This window comes from Daphnia pulicaria, chromosome 1, assembly GCF_021234035.1.
Source record: "Daphnia pulicaria isolate SC F1-1A chromosome 1, SC_F0-13Bv2, whole genome shotgun sequence".
NCBI lineage: Eukaryota > Metazoa > Arthropoda > Branchiopoda > Diplostraca > Daphniidae > Daphnia > Daphnia pulicaria.
In genome coordinates this window covers 3,348,984-3,370,530 of record NC_060913.1, presented here as the reverse complement: position 1 = coordinate 3,370,530, position 21,547 = coordinate 3,348,984, and the positions used below count along the sequence as shown (strand labels likewise).

The following is a 21,547-nucleotide window of genomic DNA, read 5'->3' as shown; positions in this document are numbered from 1 at the left end:
CCCTCCCAACCCTCATTCCCCTCATCATTCGATTTCTATTTTTGAATTTCTTATTTCTTTTTTCAAAATGAAGTTCTCGCTTACGATACTAATTGTCATTGGACTAACTGGGAATCGACCCCAACCACTTCATATCATATTCATAGATGAATGCGCTACCGACTAAGCAATATAATAATACTAACAAAAAAGAAACACAGCTAATTTTTTATCCTCGGGAATGACCAAATAGGGACTTGTAAATTTTTCGTAAACCAGAGCGAGATCATTCACAGTACTTTTCTATCATGATTTATAGGGACATAGCTATTGATTCATTTATAGCAACCCGATTGCCGTAACATAGGTGTTGAGATAATTGATTTTCCTTAACACGGAATCGTAAATGTTAGACCTGGTGAATTTTAACTTGGAATCACTTCGCCCGGTAATTCAAAGTAGGTCAATACTGGCCTATACAGAAGTGGGATGGGAGTAGTCGTTCCATCCCCTAGTAAGATAAATGTGGGTGGGAGGTTAAAGAAAAAAAGGATTAAAGGCGCTTCATGTATGATGGGAGGTTGAGGTGACTAAAAGAGGGGTAGATTTCATTTTCTTTGTTTTTACCGACGTAAGTAAAAGAAAGGGAAAGAAAATGCACATTTTTTTCGGTGCTGCCAGATCCATTGTGCATAACTCTAAACGAAAATTTTGCGTATAGCTAAACCTTACAAATGTTTATCTATACCTAAAAATTTTGTTTCCTATACCTAAACTTATGTTTGGAAAAATCTCCAAACCACAAAATGTTTGCAACTTAGCAAACCCCATTTTTTTCAGAGAAAGCTGTCGCGGCAGCAAATAGAAGCTAAACTTTCAGAAAAAGCTAATGACCCCCTTACGCGGAGCAATAAAAAAAACGTGTAGACTTCAGCGGCGACAGCACAGTTACAGTGGAAGGACCCAAGGAAACCGATGGCGATGTCAACAAAGAATATTGGTCATCGTACGGGTTGACACGACGACCAATCCCAAGTCTTCTTCAAGACAAACCGGCAGTTGTCAATTCAAACTCCAATCCGGGTCAGTTTTATAGCAGCTGCTTTGATATCTTTAATCTCGACGACGGCGAAGCAAACCAAGGTCCGTCATTCTTCCGTCCTGCCGCGCCTTCATTTGGAGCGCAAAGCCAAGGCATGTCATTCTTCAGTGCCACTGCTCCACCTTCATATGGAGCAGTGAATAAAAAACCAACAGAAAAAATCGAAAGTCCGAACAGTCCGATAGTCGACTCGTCCAAATGGTCGTTCAACCACACGAAAAAAGGGGCCGGCTGACTGCTACAATCCGAACCGAAAATTCGTATCCCGAATGCCACGATTGGATATTTCTGACCCGTTCGATGGCGATCCGAGAAAGTGACCGACTTTCATCGCCAATTTTAGAGATCTAGTGAACGACGATCAATCGATATCAAGAACTCAAAAAATGGCGCTTCTCTGAAGTTCTTTGAAACCAAACATTAAGCAGAGTCTGGGGGATTATCTAAACGAATCTGCTTTATATAAAGCAGTGCTTGAAGAGTTCGAGTGTACGTATGGCAATCCTCATCTCATTTCAAGAACGTACATTAGAATAATTCTTTATCTTTTGAAAGTTCCGCATTTCAACGACTATCGAGCCCTCTTGGGATTTTACACATCCCTGCGTAGCGCCGTGTCGTCGCTGAAAAATGGTGGCTATGAATGGGCTGAATTCCGGCGGTCTACTAGAAATAATTCTCCACAAGCTTCTCGCTGACATTCAAAGCAAGTGGGAGAAGAATAAAGTTAAGTCACACCCGCAATTCTTGTCTTTGCAGGATTTCGAACCATGGCTACACTCTAGTGTGAAAGCCGAAATGGTCGTAAAGCATTCAAAAGCCTCAAATTCTCAACCAACAGAAGTAAAAGCTGGAAGACAAGACCGTTAACCGGGCCGACAAAATCACATCAAATTGAATTCGCCCGTCTCACCAACAATTCTGTCGATTTCGACCGCCTCGAATCCGAAACCGAAAGTCCAAAACTCCGTGCAATTCAAGAGCTTAAAAGAGAATAAGAAAGAATCAACCTTGTCAAACGAAATGGTTGTTGCCTTCTGTGCCTTGCAAAAGGACATTTAGGTCGCGACTGTAGCAGCAACAAAAAGGGTGGTGTCGACGAGTGTCAACACAACCATCATAGTTTCCTGCATGGCGCGCCTCAACTATTTCCGAAGCCGTCCGTCAATAAGCCGACCGAAAGTCTAGCAATAGTGTCGACAAAGCAAAACGACAGTGAAACCGGTGGGTCTGACGGATCGACCCATTGTTACACCAGCACCATCCGCAAGAAGGACAGATCATGTTGCGTGCTGTTGGCTGTCGTGCCCATCACAATCTGGAACGGCAGGAAAGATCTCGACAGGTTTGGATTGTTGGGCCCTGGCAAAAAAATTTGATTAACCGGGCAGGGCCAAACGATCCGCCTTCCATGGCAAGGATCAATATATTCCGACGCGCACCGTCAACTTCGAAATTTCTCCGAGGGACGACCAATCACGATTCAAAACATGAATGCGCTGACCGTCCCGCAACTTCATTTCGCAAAGAAGAAATTCATTGGCTCAGCGTCAAGAAGGAATGGAATAATCTGGCTGATTTAGATTTACCATCCTTCGACTCGGTCTTCGTCACCGTTATTATCGGTTGAGACATTCGTGGAGCGCATCGCATTTTAGAAGAAAGCTGCCACTCCGGAGACACCGACCCAGATGCCATCTTAACGCCATTCGGCTGGTGTGTAGCCGGTTCAGTGCCGTCACGAGTGTTCGAGGCTTCGGAGAGAAGACCCTGTATTTATCAGATCCATTTTCAGCCATCCGACTTAGAATTGAGAGAAGACATTGCGAGGCTGTGGAAAACTGAAGCCTTAGGTGTTCAGAAATCAGAAGTAAACCGATGCTCTCCCCCGAAAACCGATGGGGATCCTTGAAAAAATCCATTCGCCACACAGGAGAATGACAAGAAGTCACATGAATGTGGAAGGAAGAAAACGCAGTGCCATTTTCGGAATTGCAGCAGTTGCAACATCTTTCCAAGCGCTTTAAACGAGATATTATGGCGAAACATAAACCCAGAACGCGCCATAAACCCAACTTATGGCGAAAAATATAACAAGGTAATTAAAGAATATACCTTTCGCTCAGTCACGTTATTCCTGTCGTTTCGTCCGACAAAGATAGACCCGGTCGTGTGTTTTATTTGCCACATCATGGTGTCACGTCCGTGAATAATCCGGACAAGGTCCGCGTCGTATTCAACTCCTCGGTTCAACATAATGGAATCAGCCTTAACGACATGCTTCACCAAGGCTCGGATTTATTAACCAGCCAAGTAGCAGTTCTCTTTCGCTTCCGTAAATTCCCGGTACCGATTGCCGGAGATATTGAAAAAATGTATCATCAGGTGTACGTTCCAGCAAGCGACCAATCCACTATTCGTTTCCTGTATCAAGCGCCTGGGATCAACGAACTGATCAAAGAGTTCAAATGACACGGCATATTTTCGGTGCCATCACTGACGACTTGTATCTTTGCTTTGAGAAAAACTGCCGAAGATAATCAAAATTTTTATCCGAAAGTTGCCGATTTCGTCCTGTCGAACACGTGTGTCGACAATCTACTTTATTCCACCGAAACCGAAGAAGAGGCCATTCGCAACACCAAGGACTTCAAGGCTCTCTGTCTAACTGGCGGATTTAATATTGAACAGTGGATGTCGTCATCCCATGGTGTTCTCTCAACAGTCGCTCTGTCCAAGTTTTCCCATCCTCATCTCGACTTCAATTCTGAATTGCTCCCGGTCAAAAGAACGCTCGGCATCCTGCTGGATTGGAAGACCGATCAGTTCATGTACACAGTCGAATTGAAACAAGCATCGACTACGCGTGAAGTGCTGCAAGGTTTATCGAAGGTCCACCTTGTTCTCATTGCCCCCGCCATTTTGCCAGCCTGAATCTTAATGCAAGACGGTCCGGATGGGACGACGTGCTGGACCGATAATTCCGAAAAATTTGGTCAAATTGGACTGCCGAGTTAAAACTTCTCGAAAAATTCCGTATTACGCGTTGCATGCACCGTGTAACCGAACCCGTTCAGCTGGAACTCCATGCGTTTAGTGATGCCAGCGAAAATGGCTTTGGTGCGTGTGTGTATCTCCGATTCATATTCGAACGAAGATGTCAGTGTCGCCTAAGTGATTGGGAAGGCAAGAGTGGCACCGTTAAAACGGTTATCAATCCCGCGACTCGAATTCCAAGGAACTGTTTTAGCCGCTTGACTCGTCAGCACAGTCCGACAAGAAATTAATCTGATGGACGTTCCAAAAACATATTGGACCGACTCGCAAACCGTCCTTCAGTGGATTCATTCAACTTCCTGTAGCTATCACGCTTTTGTAGCTCACCGAGAAACCGAAATTGTCGACTAGTCAGTGGTGAGAAAGTGGCGACATTTCCCGGGTGAACTCAATCCAGCAGACGACGCTTCACGCGGAATCCCAGCGTCATCTTTAAATCCGAAATACCACTGGTTTTGTGGGCCATCATTTCTTCGGATGCCCCGCGAAAACTACTCTCTCGTCCTTTTTCCGTGTACAAAGGGTGTACATACTTGGTGTTAAATGAAAGTGGGTTCAAGCTTGTACACCCGGGTATACATAAGGGGTACAGTATCTTCCATAAAAATTCGACTACTATTTAAAAAAAAATGCCGCCTATCGGTTCGCGGCTTCGGGATGTAACCAGACAATTAGGGTAGGGGGTAATATTCTAGAAACGGACAAAGGCTTAATTTACATGACAACGAGACAGCCTTTAAGGCATTTAACTCTCAAGCACATAGCCTTGATAAAGGAGAGGTTGGGTCACGTTGCCGCAAGCCATCCAAAACTATTTTTCAGTTTGCCTGGCTTTTTCGCTCAATTTATCGGGAGTAAAAGAGGAAGGGTCGTTGCTATGGCGACCAAACACGCGTTTTACTATTCGCTTCCAATACTTGCATTGTTCATCAGATATAAAAGCGGATGGGGGGATGAAAAGTCAATTAATCAGTAACAATGTTTCGTGAGAAGGGTTCGAAAAATTAACGGCTGGTGAAAGAGCCGCAGTCGTAGCCTTTGGCCAAGATAAACACCTCCGTTTGGCAACGTTGCGATATGTAGCAAACAAACTGAAAGGCAAGCAGACTAAAATAAGCCGCAAAAATTCAAAATAGACGTGTTTTGAGGTGGTGTTTCCTATGAACGTTAGGTTAAAATACTTGACGTTGAAAGTTCTTGACCAAGTGATCCCATTCGTAAAAATACGATTCGATTTCCAGTCTGCTTTTAACGAAGAATTTGAAAGGACTTTCCACCCAATCGATTATTTTTTCATCTTTGTGCGCAACTTTTACGTAAAGGACGTAGCCGAGTTAAAAAAATCGTTTTAATTTTGATGACAATGTCTATAAACTCCTCCCAGTTATAAAGCCGAAGAATGCTCGCCAGTTATCTCCACAATCTCTCTCGTCTATTTTTATACAAAGCCCTGTGTTACGGGATCATGTAGACGAAGATCATGCTGAGAGCGAGTTGAGATCACAAGTAAATTTGTCGGTAATGATTATTTCAATATTTTGGCGGATTATAAATACTAAAATATGGACACCGAGTTGTACTGGAACAGAGTGTTCGCTGCAAAGTCTCCTTCAGGAGAACCCCGATTTCCCAATCTAAAAGTGTGTTTCTCTTTTCCTCACTTTGCCGTTTAGTAACGTAGCCTCCAAGAAACAGAGAGACACCAAACCTCAAAAGAAAAATGACCTACACGACAAATCGGTCGATGCCGTAATGAAAGGCAAAACATGGCTGAAAAATAATCGTGCAAAGGCTAGTTCTGTATCAATTCCCGATGCTCTGTTGAAACTTTCCTAAAACGTGAAAGCCAATATTGCTGTTGAAAGTTCGAGTGACTCTGAATAGAAAACTTCAACCAATCTCTTGCGCTGATGTCGATTCTCTAATCGAATTTAATTGTTTCGCTTAATTTCTTGGTTGTTTTATTTGATAAAACAGTTCCAAAGATAATAATTCCTTTGAATACAGGAAGTCTGCGATGAATGTATTATACATTTTTGTCCTATTTCATTTTGGGTAATCTTGGGGCTATTTTCTGAAAGAAATTTTGCCATAATTGGCCATACCTGACAACATCGGAGGCCAGACGGAAAATTTAGGAGCGGAAGCACTCATGGCGAAAAGGTTAGAAATTTTTTGAATTTATTTTAGAGTTTCTTATGGAACTTAAAACGAAAAAAGGGAGAAATAGGACCGCTTTAAAAAATAGGTCAGGCCCATTTCGACCGGTCCATTTCTTCGTCAATCGACCATTAGCAGCATAAGAGAATAATCTAAATTTAGCTCTATCAGTATTCTAAATCTAGACTTCAGGATGTGGGATCTATAATATAACCACTACGCCACCGTTTACATTTCAAGCACTTCTTATGTTGGTATTTATTCTTCGTATACATCAGATGAATGATGAAACCTTTTTTTAAACTCTAAAATCTCGTAATTTACTAACAGTCATTTATTAAACATCCCAAATTGAAATTAACCGTAATTTTATTAATTATAAACCAATTGGCACTGAATGTCGCTAAAATTGGGCGTGAACGTCATGTAAAACAAGGTGGGCCTGGAAGACGTGGGCCTGAATGACTGGGCCTGAATGTTGCACAACGCACCCGGGGCAACGACTGACCTCGCTTCACAACTTGACCAAAATGCCACCAAAAGCTCAAACATAGGTATTCACGGGCAAGGAATAATTCACGAGCAAAGGAATTTGCATAACGTTCCAACTTTACACTAGACTCACCGAAAGTACCGGCCTTGGACAAGCTAACGTTACTAGTGTTCAATCTATATAGGATGTTTAACCACATCCTTTGAAATGTAACCGTCTTTATTCAGGTTCTCCTTTGACGGAAAGCAGTAGACAGATTTCAGTTGGCCTTGAAATAGACAAAACAAAAATCGTGTACAGCAGAGTGTCTCTTAAACTTTGAAACCACATGTTGGATTGATATCCCATTAACCACAAGCAATTTTTCAACTTAGAGGCACAAGACTTACTCAGGATAACGCGATTGAAAATTTATTCTCAGCCACTAGGATCATTCTAGCGTTTCAATTTGGTATTCTTATATGGCTCAAAAGTCTTGGTATTCTGTAGAAGGATATTTCAAAGAAAATTCAGTGTGTGACGCAGTGCAGGGCGAGTAAGTCGAAACAGCGTTAGCTGTTTCACTTGCTGATTAATCGTTAAAATTTGAAAAGAGGAACCTAATTTGTTTTTTTTAATTAAAAAAAATATTAATAAAAAATGCTAAACTATACAGCTACATCAATTTGACGAGATTGACAATGATGTCAAATTTTCACGTTTTTTTTAATGTGTCCATCGGATCGGAAATGTTTTCAAATGGACCGGCCATTGTGTTGCTGGGACTTTTCATCATCTTATCAGCACCTCAAATTGCCAAACTCCAAAGTGAAAGCCTTGATGCTGTCAAAATGTTTCCAGATGTGGAAGAGCAAGTGATTGAAGCTGGTTCAACCCTTATAATTAAGTGCATCATAGATAGGAAGATAATAACATCTTTAAACATTTTTCCTTTTTGGTCGCTTCCACAAATCGCAGAAAATAAAACAGTTTGGAATGTCATTTAGATAAGCAAAGTCGGCTGTTAATTCAAACGTGTTTTTCCACCACACCTTTCGGCCACTGTCAAACGCCTGAAGAAAATTTCTTATAACAATCAAACACATACGACATTGAAAATCAATTTAATGAACACTACGCCAGAAGACACGGGCTATTTCAAATGCCATACTCACTTTGGCTTATTGGAACAATACGTTTACATTTCCAGTTTGGTAATTATTTTCTTTCACTTAATTAACAAATTATTATATAACTTATTGCAACTCACTAGTACGACATCTTTTTTTGTACTCAGGTCACGAAAAACTCGTTTTTATTGATAGATTTAATTTCAAACCCTGGTTTCCTTTTCCTACTTTTTCTGCTGAACCGGAGGTACCTATCAACATCCCATGTAAAACAACTCATCCCAACGTCACCATCTCACTGTTCCATCTCCATCAGACAACAGAAATAATTTCAGATGACGAATTCTTCTATAACGTTGACAAGGTAATTGGGTTAAAAGGTATAGAAGAAGATGCTTTTTCGGACGATAATGTAAGTATGGCCAGAAGTATTTCATATTTATTTAAAATAAGATATGGGATTCGTTAGACCAATCAAATAATTCGAGATGGTCATTCAACTCTAAAACGGGACAGACGCTGAAAAAACCGCTTTTCGATGATGAGTCAGAATATATGTGTGTTGGCTCAGTGGATATGGATTCCGTCAACGGAAAACACGTCAATATATCTCATGATGAGAAACACAAAGAATTGTTGGACTGGTACTTCCCACACCGTAAAATCCATGCTACAGACGCAGAATCATTTTATCTATTTATTATAGGTATTATTCAAAAATAAGCAATACAATTTTCAAAGTGATCTTATAAATTATCAAAAACTAAAGACACATTGAGCATATAGGAATCCAATTGGAAAGTCTGAAAGTACCTGACGACCCGTTTAAAGGATCCAATGTTACTTTAATTTATAGAACTACCTACATACCTTCTTTGCCTCTCCCCACCTGGTCCTATCAGATAAACACAAACGGAGAAATGCGAAAATTTAACGAGTCTTATCTACCTCAAGGTTTGGCGGAACTGTTTCAATAGAAATAAGTACAATATTTTATCTGAATATTACCTTTATTCACTGACTTATGATAGGCATTCAATTAAAAACGGAAAATATATCAACAATTAACAAACATATATATTATTACGAAAGTAGGTTGCAACTGTTTGACTTAAATCTAACTTCTCCATACACATACTTACAATGCAACAGAGATAACGAATCAAAAGAGATTTCAATTACAATAAAAGGTATAACATTAATTTCTATCGAAGTGACAATCTAACAGACTTATTCCTTTTCGATGCAGAAATCACTTATGAACCATTGAATAATACTGTGAAGTTAGAAAAAAGAATTGCACACAACTTGACTTGTAACCGATTATCAAAAAATGTTGTCATACAATGGCTCAAAGTAAATCAAACCATACCTCTGTGCTACCTTAAATTTATCAATTGAAATGGTAACATCGGATGAAAAATTTAGGATGGCAAGGGATATTATGACATAGTCTACGAGAATAATACCGCATCCGTTTTCCAACTACAAGGAAATTCTAACGAAGAGGGAACTTACGAATATCGATGGAACAACAGCCGAGGTGAAGCGAGAAAAAAACTGTTTACCGTTAGTATTGATGACGATCTATATATGGAAACATCAACTAGCACTATTATCACAACCGTTTGTGTATTTCTGATTGCATTAGTTGCAATTGGAATAGGAATTAAATTTGACCTTGACAAAGTTATTAATATTCACCAATATTCTTTCAGCTTTCACAAACCATTAACAGAATGTTTATTTTGATTTGAAGAAAAAGGTGGAAAAAGAACTTGAAAAAATGCTGAATGGAGATCCAAATAGAATGGACCCAGGAGTGCCAGTGGAATACCACACGGAATTCCTGCCCTATAAAAAGAAATGGGAATTTTCAAGGAAAAGACTAAGGCTCGGTTTGTTCCTCTTCAATATATATTAACAAAAAAATAAATAATAAAACAAAAATACAATTTAAGGTCAAGAACTCTGTACCGGTTGCTTTGGTCGAGTTGTCAGAGCAGAGGCCGTGGGCATAAAAAATTATGACACAACTTTCACAACAAGAGCAGTTAAAATGATTAAATCACAAAAAATTTTCACAGCGCATTTGACGCTCTTATAAGAGAATTAAAAATTCTAATTTATTTAGGACCGCACTTAAATGTTGTCAATTTATTGGGCGCTTGCACTAAAACTAACCTCAAAGGTAAATTAGAACTACATTACAAATATTCATAAAAAATCATTTTTTTTAAATCTTTGCAGAAGAAGTTCTGGTTATAATTGATTTCTGCCGATTCGGTAACTTACAGTCGTACTTAATTAAAAATAGGGACAATTTCATCAACCAATGAACTGTAATTACCAATATTAAACCTGACAGCATAATGGTGAAAATCGCAACATCCGCAAAGTAATAAATATAAATATGAAATAAACCGTATCGATTTAATATTAATTATTTTTCTCATAACTATTTTTATAGTCAATCAGATGCAAATAAATTAGCGAAAGACTATCGAGACGGAGAAACGAACTTAACCCTCAAAGTTTCGGAATTTTCTAGGCACGCAAATAGTTAGTTATATATTAAAAGTTTTGCATAAAACCATGTCGAATTGACACGACGTTTAATTAAAAACTTAAAGAGCCAAGCCAGCACTGGATACTAACAATATGACATTACCAGAACAGACCTACAAATACGGAGAAGATTCTGACGAAACTTTGAATCAAATGACAAAAACGACCGATTTGATCTCATGGTCATTACAAATTGCCCGTGGGATCGACTTCTTGGCCAGTAAAAAGGTGACGATACTTGCTATTGTATGCAAACTACAATTTAAACTCCTTCGTTGTTCCCAAAAAGGTTCTTCACGGTGATTTGGCCGCTCGCAATGTCCTTTTAGCAGATCATGGAGTCCTCAAAGTTTCTGATTTCGGAATGGCGAGACGAATTAAAGAATACGATTACCAGAAAAAAAGGAGACGTAATCAAATTAATTTAAAAAATATTACAATAATGAGTAGAAATTGACTGATTTTATGACAGGAGCTATTGCCAGTCAAGTGGATGGCCATCGAATCCCTAACGGATAAAATTTTTTCAAGCCAATCGGATGTCTGGTCCTATGGGATTGTTTTGTGGGAAATATTTTCCCTTGGTAAAGTTCCATATCCAGGTTATCAATTGCAATTTGGTTTTAAAAATGAACTTCTAGTAACATATTCAAGTTGTTCCACTGTATTTTCCAGGAATGGAGAGTGGTTGGGCACTTGTGAGAGAAATTATAAACGGACACCGAATGAGAAATCCGGAATTTTTTCCCAAATTCTTGAGAGAAATTATAACAAAATGTTGGCAAACAGATCCAAAAGAAAGACCCACCTTGTTAAAACTGACACAAATTTTTGAAAAATTCATGGAATCACTTGTCAGCTTTGATTATTTGAATATGAATAGCTCAGCAAATGAAAATATTCAATAAGAGTAGAGGAGAGCTGGATTGAACCGGACACGGGTTTGGCCGGACAAATTGCAAAAAAATTGTGTCTGTGGGGGGTTTTGGTTTCAAGATATTTACGTCTAACTTTTTTCCGTACTTAAAAAAAATAGTTTTTGCATTTCTGGTTTTTGTAAAGATTAGTTTATGTTTTAAAATAAAAAAAGCAGCAATTTTTCATTCAATTGCGTAGATTTTGCCGTAAAGAAAATGAAAATTGATTTTGTCTTTGTTTTGTTATAATTTTTTTGCGGATCTCGGAATTCGGCCCAACCCCACTGGAGTATTCCCCCTTTCTTGGCACCCCTCAAAACCAGTTTTATATTCGCATAATTATGTTCGTAAAAGATCATGCTTATTTATAACTTTTTTGTGATTTAAACCAATAATTTGAAAAAAAAACTCTATTCTTTATATTTTTTAAAATACATTTTCAAAGAATGATGTTTAGACGGAAAAGCAAACGTTTTTTCTATTTTTCTATTTCTGCTGTAGAGGATACCGGGGCTACGTGGGACAGGAGTTAGGTGGGATAACACAGTTTTTGGTATGTTACTACCATCGTTTAGAAAAAAAAATATTTTTTAAACAAAAACATGGGAATTCATACGACACATGTTGTAAAAAAATTATTCAATTGTAATAAGCCGTTTGGTCACTAGGGGCAAAAATGTTTTTATTTCAAATATTGATCGAAAGTTTTAAAACTTAAAACTAAAAAATGAGTACTTTACCAAATTGTCACAAAAAACGAAAAGAAGCATTCGAACGGGAATTCATTCTTCTTTTTTTGCTGTACATTGTTTTTGTGCAGCTGTTTTCGTTTAGATGTAGGAAATAGAAAAAGGCTACTACTTGTGCGGGGCTATTTTGGACATCGAGATTAGGGTTGTTTGGGACGATGTTGGACAAGTCTGACCTTGCTATTTCCCCCCTTAGGGCAAAAAAACGAAAAAAAAAAACAGTTTTTGACTTTTTTAAGGATTAAATCAAAAGATTATCAATAACTGATGTACACCATCAGAAGGCTAATTTAATTCTGAATCGAATGGTTGTAACAGAATGTAATTAATCTCAAAATACACACTATAAAAAAATGTATTTTTTCATGTGTCCGAAACAAACCCCGTGTCTTTTTCGTGATTGACAAAAAAGTTCCTTTCATTTTTATACTTCTAGTTTGAAGTATAATTTTATAAAACAAATTCTAAAAATTGTTTGAAATAGAGGAATAATAAGCTTTAAAACACATACAAACAGTTTAACAAAAATTTATTTTTTTCCAACTTTTAAAAATATTCAAAGCTGATTTCTACCCTTTTCGTCTTTCGCCTTCAGGCCCTAAGGGCAAAAAAAGGGGGTGGATAGGAAGCAAGAAAAGGGTGAAAAGGGGGGAAAAAGAGCAAAATTCATCACATTTCAAGGACCGCCCACCAAAAATGGCGTGGGATCCGTTTTAAAGTGGCTGGAGCTAACCTCAACTTTGAAGTGAGATTACGGGGGGAATTATTATTTAAACAATAGATAAAAAATACCATGAAAGTCAGCGTGAAAAACTGATTCTAATAATATTTTTTTCAAAGGAATCCCTTATTCATGCATGGACCCTATTCAGGAGTTTGTTCCACTTCTTGGTCGTGAAGATTTGCCTTACCAGTGCCTTTCTTATGATACTACGTTTGATATGGGAGACTTTTATCTCTATCTGTGCTAACTTTTAGGCAAACAGAGTTTGAAAACACTCGCAGTTGTCCCTCTGTTGTTTATGATTCATGAACGGCGGCTTGAATCTGTGCATGATTTCTTTTTTTTAGTTTTATTCCAGAGATTACTAGATGCAAACTTGTCGTAGTTTTGGACGAAGAGAGTCGCGATTGTAAACGCTATTCGAAACAACCACCCTGAAGTACCAAGATTTCTTTGTTCGATTCACGCCCTTGGAAACATCAAAGAAAAGCTTAGAACTCTTGGAATCAGTCAGCGACCAGAAATGAAGAAATACAAAAATGACTTCATCGACCTTCTGAATCAAGACTCGGAAGCTCAGCATAGAGCAAAACTTATTGAACGTTATATTTCAAAGTGGAATAAGGTAATGTGTTATGAAGTTAATTAATGTTAACGTTTCATTTACAATGTTTCTTATTCTTTAGGATTTTTGTAATTATTTTAATAAGGACATTGATCCTGACATGCCAAACATGGGTTTTTGGGTGTTGCGTTCGTTTGGAATTTTATTGCTCACTACGAACCAGTCAGAATCTTTCAATTGCACAATGAAAATATTCGGGGGATGGAAGCGAGCTCCGGTTGATCTTATGGCGATTTCACTAATGAGACTTGACAATTTTTTTCAAAATAAAATTGCGAGAGATCGTTATGGTCTTGGAGAGTATATCCTGAAAGAGGATTTTATTGATATCTATCCGAAACAAGGGGTTGTTCTTCCGGCCATAATATCTTTGGAAGAAATTATAGCTCGTGTAAATGGTCTAAAAGTAGACGCTCCAAAAGAGGTAAAGCATTCTATCTAAATTATCTATATTAAATAAAGTATTTTTTTTTTTAATTTAGAATAGAGACAATAGAACCGAAGAAATTTGTTTACATTCCAAGTGAAAGCGCACGGGAAAGAGCAAGAAATCTAATTTCTGAGAACAGAATTAACTTGTCAGCTGCTCAATATGTTTGGAATGCAATTGGTTCTAGCGGAGAGGAATATACTGTTCGTCTTTTTAGAGATGGTACTCGTCTTCTGAATTGCACTTGTGCTGCAACTACGACATGTACACAGCTGTTGGTAGCCATGTACTCCAATTGCCATCCCGATTGCATGTAATGATTCAGTCTAAAAAACCAAATACTACTGCCATGAGAAAAAAAGCCAGAAAACGTCCATACAAAAAAGGTGGTAAAAAAAGCGTGGTGAGGTTGATAATGTCAAAATAAAACGAGCTCGAAAAGATGTATGTTGTTTTTTTTGTATTTTCTTATTTTATTCTTATGCTTTTTTATATTATATTAGGAATGTTTACCATTTCTTCACCAAGAATTGTTTGATGAAGAAATCGGGTGTACGGAGGAGCCTGAGAATAATTCAATGGAAGAATCAAACATTGGGTTTAACGCAAGTTCTGCTAAAAAGGGTACAAAATTGATCATTTCATTATTATCACTTCCAGCCAAACGTTTTCGATTCCTTATTCATCTATCGTTTTTAATAGCAATTGGATGATACTGAATTGAAAAGTCTCCAAATACGCCTGTGTTGTGTTTTTCGGAAAGCAAACCAACTTCACATGACGCATCAAAGGAGAAACCCGTCGCCCGGCGTGTAAAAAACGTAGTGTGAAGCCGAAAAATCCGATTATCGACACACCAGCGACGGTTGTTCCTTCCGGCATCAACGCAACCTCTTCCTGTAAGGAGTCCATTATTGAAATATCATCTTAACCAGATAAGAACACTACTGCTTCTGACAAGAATGAATGTGTTGTCATCGATGCCAAATCGGAGGGGCAATCTTTGGCCGCATCTCGAACAAGACGATTTTAAAAAGCTATAGACCCTCGAGAGAACAGAACTATTTGTAGCGCAGTTATAAAGAACATTAAGAAAACCAACTGGTTGTGTGACGACCATATAGACTATACCTCTTTGTTACTTCGCAAATTGAATTGGTGACTTGTTTAATATCGACCAAGGATTTAAAAAATACCCTAAAGCCGCTTGTGAAAAATAGGTACAGCTACTTCACAACGGACGAGAACAAGGAGGGCACTGGGTTTGTGCACCTTTTGGTTTTTCTTTCTTGCCTCCTGGTCAGGTGGTTATTTACGATAGTCTCTCTTTTAGTCCAAATAGTTTTGTTGTTGGGTCAGTTGCTAGCCTTATTCAGACGCAAGAAACATTTTTCACTTTACAATTGGCAACCACTTCAAAACAAATAAATAATTATGACTGTGGTGTTTATGCAATCGCTTTCGCCACTGCTCTTATCTTTGACACTGACCCATCTAAAATTACTTTTGACTCACAAAATATGAGGCAACATCTTATAGAGTATTTTACCCAGCAAATTTTGACATCTTTTCCTTCTTTAAACCTACTTTATCCTTTCAAAGAAAAACTACCAGCCCAGATCGTTCAAGTTTACTGTTTGTGCCGTCGGCCACTAAGATTCAGATTGGGCAAAAATGCAACAAAAGAAGAAAAACTGACACAGTGTGAATTATGCAATGATTGTTTTCATCGTTCTTGTTTCCCTTCTGGCGAAATAAGAATTGGCGCTGTCAAAAATGCGTTAATATTTGAATAAGTTTAATTTTTTATGGATTCTTTTTTATTATGAATAATTATTTTTGTATCTTTTCTCAATTTCTTATCGTTGTGTTTTGACCATTAAATAAAATTCAGGCAAGAGTACATACAAACACGGTCATTGATTTAGATCCACTTTTTTTGTCCACCTTTTAGCTATCAAAAACTTTTTAGGACCGAAAAACTTGTGTCGAATCCACTCATTCAAAGTCCACTATTTAGCAAACCACGGTCCACGGTCCACGTCCGAAACCATTGCCAAGATCAACAAAAGAACATAAATACAATTATAAGTTTATATCTGTGATCTAATCTCAGTATAAAGATTCAAGAAATTAGAAGAAGAGAAAATAAATTTATGTATACCAAGCAAAAAATAGTCAAAATTAGATACTTTAAGATTTAAATAACTACTCCAACGAATGTTAAACCCAGAAAATAGCTTAAAAAGAAACACAAAATGACCAAGTAAATTTTCAATTGAATCGCAAGAAGTCATTCAATCAATCTGAAATCAATTCCAATCCATTCGTTTACATTATCCAACAATGAACATTCAGACTTATTTTAATTATCACCGCAAGTTATGGTTATCTAATGTTGAATCGCTAACAGGATGTTTAACCATAAACATCCTATAGTTAATCGCCGGTTTAAAGCGAAGGATAGGGGGGGGGATTTTAACCAACCCTATCGATATTTATAAGGCAAGTACCACTCACAAAAAAGTAAATGTGCATAGCAGAGACTGCCACAAAATTTTAACAATTACTTGTTAGATCACAGACTATTATTTCATAACAATTTATAATAAAATTTTAGTTCTCCGGCTAGACCAAAGCAAATGACGGCGAGTTCACTGGTGCTTCTGTTATTAGGAAATGTGTAAAAATCGAGAATGTTTTCAACGAGATGGGTGATTGCAGGAAGGGTATTTGTGTTGTTGGGACTTTTCATTTTCTTATCTGCACCTCTAAATCCCCAACCCAAAACTAAAAGTCTTGATTTTGTCACAATATTTCCGGGTGTGAAAGAGCAATTAATTGAAGCAGGTTCAACACTAACAATCATGTGCACCAAAGATGATAAGAAAATCGTTACGACGTTGCGAATTCTTCCTTTTTTGTCTATTCCCCAATTAACCGAAAATAAAACAGTATGTATTTCATTAAGAAAGGCATTGTCTGCTGTTCACTCATGCGTGTTTTTCCACAAATATTTTAGGCCACAGACAAACGCTTAAGCAAAAACTCTTCTAAGAATTCAACACACACGACATTACAGATGATTTTTACGAACACCACACCAGAAGACACAGGCTATTTCAAATGTCACACTGATTTTGGAATATTTGAGCAATCCGTTTATATTTCAAGTTGGGTTGTTACTTCTGTTACGTCTTTTTCCTAACAAAACAAATATTATCGAATTTATTGCATTCAAATAATCTTACAGTACCCACCAAACTATTAGGTACACCCCCCTATTTTCAATGCATTCTTATGGCACTACGTGTCCTAGAAAAATGCAATAACTCTTGAACCGCTTGGGCTAGATTTTTTTCCTTTTGGCCCTGATTAGATCTAATGATGATCTACATTTTTTCTACACATGAAGTTGTCGTAGGATTAACCCCCACGGCGCTACGGTATCGTTCAGTTTATTAGGTACACCCGTTTTCCCCCCATATGCGCCGTGTTAAATACGGCGTTTTCCAAAATTTACAAAAAATACTAAAAATCAAGCTAAAATCTTTTTCTTTGTGCCAAAAGATGCAGAATTCTTCACTCTATACGAATATAAAGAATAATTTACAATCAAATCAACTCAGAGAACCCTTCCCTATACCTCAAAGTTTTCCACTTCAAAATTTGTACTTTTTTCAACAAACTTGCACTTTCGCCAGCAGAGGGCGCCCAATTTCGCCAAATTTTGAAGTGGAAAACTTTGATTTATAAAGAATTTCTGGGCTGGCACTTCAAACGGCTTAAACTCAATACTACTGACGTGATATCCTGGATTATGATGGTATCAGGTATTCAAAAAAAATCATAATGTTCCTCGTAAATTGGGTAATGCCTAGAACTAACGAGACGCCATTCGGAATCGAACTAAAAAGACAAGGGGCGCCTGACGACCCGTTTGAAGGATCCAACGTTACTTTAACGTGTTGCACTCTCCTCTATTTCTTGACTCCCCCCACCTGGTCTTTTCAGATAAACAAAAAATTGAGAAATGCGAAAAATTAACGAGTCGAATCTACCACAAGGTTTGGCAGAACTTTTTGACAAGGGAATTTATGCAAAATATAATCTGCATTTTATCTTCATCCGTTGACGAACGTTATAGGTATTCAAACAACAACGGGAAATAAATCATTTAGTATATTGCAATTATTTGGCATAAACCTCAACACTCCACACACAAAATTTCAATGCTCAGAAGATAAAGAAGCAAAAGAGATTTATTTTACAATTAGAGGTAAAACAATAATTTCATGCAACACAATTCGAATTACAATCTGACGGGTCTATTTCTTTTTCCATACAGAAATAACTTACGAACCATTGAATAATACTGTGACGTTAGAAAAAAAAATGGCACAGAATTTGACCTGCAACCGTTTATTGGAAATTTTGTTAATGGTTCAAAGTAAATCATTCCTTTTTCTCTGTGTTGTTTAAAATTTATAAATTTAAAAAATCAAATATCTAGGATGGAAAGAGATATTCCAATACGGTGTACGAGAAAAAAACCGTATCTGTTTTGCAACTACAAGGAAACAAAAACGAAATGGGAACCTATGAATGTTGGTGGAACAATAGCCGAGGTGAAGCGAGGCAAAAACGATTCACTGCTAGTTTTGCCGAAGAGCTACCAATGGAAACGACAACTAGCACCATTATCACAGCCTTTTATGTCATTATGATCGCAATAGTTGCAATCGGAATCGGCACTAAATTTTACCTCGAAAAAGTTAGTGATCTCAATTAACAGTTTGTTAGATTTTGCACACAAATAGATTCCAAACATTCATTTATTTCCATTTGAAGAAAAATGCGGAAATAGAACTAGAAATCATGCTGAATGGAGACCTAAGTAGAATCGACCCAGATATGCCAATGGAATATAAAACGGAATTCCTGCCCTACGATAGGAAAATGGGAATTTCCAAGGAAAAGACTAAGACTTGGTTTGTTCCTATTCAATTTCTAATAACCAGAAAAATAGTTATTACAAATTCAAATTAAAAGTCAAGAACTCGGATCCGGTTGCTTCGGTTGAGTTGTCAAAGCAGAAGCCATTGGCATAAAAGATTCTGACACAACTGTGACAATAATAGCAGTTAAATAATTAAATCATTACCGAATTCTCACGGCGCACTTGACGCTCTCATAAGAGAATTTCAAATTCTAATTTATTCAGGACCGCACTTAAATGTTGTAAATTTAATGGGCGCCTGCACCAAAACTAATCTTAAAGGTAAAATATAATGGAATGAAAAATATGAAAACAACCATGTAAAATTTTGTTATTTGTAGATACAATTCTGGTCATATTCAATTTTTGCCGATTCGGTAACTTACAGTCGTACTTAATTAATAACCGGGACAAGTTCATTGACCAATTAAACGGAGTTGTCAATATTCCACCTGACAGCAACAAGATGGATACCACACCTGCAAAGTAATAAATACGAATCAAACGGTGCACTATTAATACATTTTCCTATTAATTTTGAAAGTCAACCTGTTTCGAATGATTTAACGGAAGGCCGGATGAATGAAGCAGTGAATTTAAAAGAGGAAGATTCGAAATCTCAACGTGAGTTAACTTATCAAATTTTTTTCCTTAAATTAAAAACGTTTTGCAAAAAAACATGTCGAATTCTCATGCCGTTTCATTACAAAAAGAACCAGCACAGGAAGTTAACAGCACGACCAAAACGGAAGATTCAGAAGGAACTTTAAATAAAATGTTAAAAACGAGCGACTTGATCTCCTGGTCATTGCAAATTTCTCGTGGGATGTAATTCTTGGCCAGTAAAAAGGTGGCGCATTTTGTCGTTAAATGCAAAAAACAATTTGAACTTCCCTTTTGTGCTCAATAGGTTTTGCATGATGATTTGGCCGCTCAAAACGTACTTTTAGCCGACAGGAATCGTCAAAGTGGCCGATTTTGGAATGGCGAGACAAATGAAGGGTTATGGTTACGAGAAAAAGGGAGATGTAATCAAGTCGATAACAAAATATTATACTATAATTTCTAATACTTTTCCGATTTAATAACAGGAGCCATTACTAGTCAAGTGGATGGCAATAGAATCCCTAACGGATAATATTTTTTCTAGCCAATCGGATGTTTGGTCCTACGGCATTGTATTGTGGGAAATCTTTTCTTTCGGCAAAGTTCCGTATCCAGGTTGAAAATTGTCCCCTAAAACGAACTTGTATAACGAATGTTCGGAAGGGAATCGTGTGTCAAGCTTTACCTTATCAAATTGAGTTGTAAATAATTGAAGATGATGACACAAGTTAGAGATTGCGAACGCTGACTGTATTACGACTGACTTGTTAGATAGATGATTTTAGACAGACAGGCCCGACCCCCCTCCAGAGTATTACATTGACACCAGGGGGGGGGAAGGGCACAAAGAAATATAACAATCAAGCGGGTGACAAGGGGCCACCTATCGGGGGCCCCGAGGATCATATTCCCTTAAATGGGCCGGAATCCTGGTTGTTCGGCCGGATCTCGTCGTCAGCTATTGGGGACGTCTTTCGTTTCCAACAACGAATAAATTATTCCACTCATTTTTTCAGGGATGGAAAATTGCTGGGAACTTGTGAGAGAAATTCAAAATGGGCACCGAATGGGAAAGCCAGAATTTTTGCCCAATTTCTTAGAAGAAATTATGACGAATTGCTGGCAAAATGATCCTAAAGAAAGATCTACATTTTCACAAATAACAGATTTGATCGAAAAATATATTGAGTCCCTTGTCAAATTCGATTATTTGAATATTTAGTGAAAATGATCAAGTAAAATATCGAAGAGCAACCACATTAAATAGAAAACTTAGGAAATACGGTCGTTCCGGACCCAACCATTTCGTTTTTGTGTGACAGAAGATTGAAGAAGTCAATTCAAGGTGCACTTCTGGTAACAATTTTTTTCTCTAAAGGAAATAGGTGATTCAATACAAAAATATTTGACTACTTACACCTACTACTTAATTCTTACTTATGAAATCAATGTAACACTATCGTTGCATTAAGCATCCCGAAACACCCATACTATCCATTTTAGAAAACTCGGCCATTTTTGAAAATGGCTCCTTTTGAAACATTGTAAAATAGACCTAAAAAAGAATAAAAATCTGAATTTGTAAATAAGTAATTATTTCTTTAAAAAGGCTTTAAACTATCTCTTTACAGTCCACCACTCATGGAGACTGGATTTGGGGGTTTTGGGGGTTTTGATTTTTTGGGAAACGGTGACTGAGGCATCGCAGTCAGTTCCAAAACATTTAATTCGGAATTTTTGCGGAAAACCGAATGGGTAAATCCGCGATTTTCTAGCTGTCATAGTTTTTTAATTATTTAATAAAAACTAAGGGGCCAATCGGAAATTGTAGAGTTTTTTCAGGTTTTTGACATCCGTTTTTCGGCGAACCAGACTGAAAAAAAACTAGTTTTTCAGAGTGAAAGATTTTTCTCCAATCTGCACATCTCGCCCAGTTTTTAATTTGAGCTTTATTAGCAGAGATATTAACGATTGAAAATCCAGAAAAATTTTCGCAATTTTCTTAAGATTTTTTGCATCATGCCACTTC

At 37.5% G+C, this 21,547-nt stretch overlaps 2 protein-coding genes across 2 annotated transcripts; both read left to right on the top strand.

The window, feature by feature from the left end:
- Nucleotides 1–7,048: 7,048 nt before the first annotated feature.
- On the top strand, nucleotides 7,049–10,689 carry LOC124327204 (vascular endothelial growth factor receptor 1-like). The gene is made up of 11 exons (XM_046786169.1): nucleotides 7,049–7,984; nucleotides 8,068–8,606; nucleotides 8,687–8,854; nucleotides 8,932–9,090; nucleotides 9,150–9,256; nucleotides 9,329–9,589; nucleotides 9,660–9,798; nucleotides 9,862–10,091; nucleotides 10,151–10,298; nucleotides 10,371–10,462; nucleotides 10,534–10,689. Exons 2-8 carry the CDS (start codon nucleotides 8,456–8,458, stop codon nucleotides 10,005–10,007), a joined length of 1,131 nt encoding a protein of 376 aa, XP_046642125.1. The 5' UTR covers nucleotides 7,049–7,984; nucleotides 8,068–8,455; the 3' UTR covers nucleotides 10,008–10,091; nucleotides 10,151–10,298; nucleotides 10,371–10,462; nucleotides 10,534–10,689.
- A 7,500-nt stretch (nucleotides 10,690–18,189) lies between these two features.
- On the top strand, nucleotides 18,190–19,744 carry LOC124321115 (vascular endothelial growth factor receptor 1-like). Its single transcript, XM_046784021.1, has 6 exons — nucleotides 18,190–18,363; nucleotides 18,427–18,687; nucleotides 18,765–19,194; nucleotides 19,254–19,398; nucleotides 19,457–19,536; nucleotides 19,626–19,744. Exons 3-6 carry the CDS (start codon nucleotides 19,164–19,166, stop codon nucleotides 19,742–19,744), a joined length of 375 nt encoding a protein of 124 aa, XP_046639977.1. The 5' UTR covers nucleotides 18,190–18,363; nucleotides 18,427–18,687; nucleotides 18,765–19,163.
- Nucleotides 19,745–21,547: the final 1,803 nt, after the last annotated feature.

What these genes read in the sequence shown, in the direction of transcription:
- LOC124327204 (XM_046786169.1), top strand. Translation starts at nt 8,456, where the DNA reads ATGTGTGTTGGCTCAGTGGATATGGATTCCGTCAACGGAAAACACGTC. An exon ending in GATTTCAATTACAATAAAAG is followed by an intron (nt 9,091 to 9,149) that starts GTATAACATTAA and finishes TTTTCGATGCAG; the next exon opens with AAATCACTTATGAACCATTG. An exon ending in AAGGAAAAGACTAAGGCTCG is followed by an intron (nt 9,799 to 9,861) that starts GTTTGTTCCTCT and finishes ATACAATTTAAG; the next exon opens with GTCAAGAACTCTGTACCGGT.
- LOC124321115 (XM_046784021.1), top strand. Translation starts at nt 19,164, where the DNA reads ATGGGCGCCTGCACCAAAACTAATCTTAAAG. An exon ending in CACCAAAACTAATCTTAAAG is followed by an intron (nt 19,195 to 19,253) that starts GTAAAATATAAT and finishes TGTTATTTGTAG; the next exon opens with ATACAATTCTGGTCATATTC. An exon ending in GGAAGATTCGAAATCTCAAC is followed by an intron (nt 19,537 to 19,625) that starts GTGAGTTAACTT and finishes CATTACAAAAAG; the next exon opens with AACCAGCACAGGAAGTTAAC.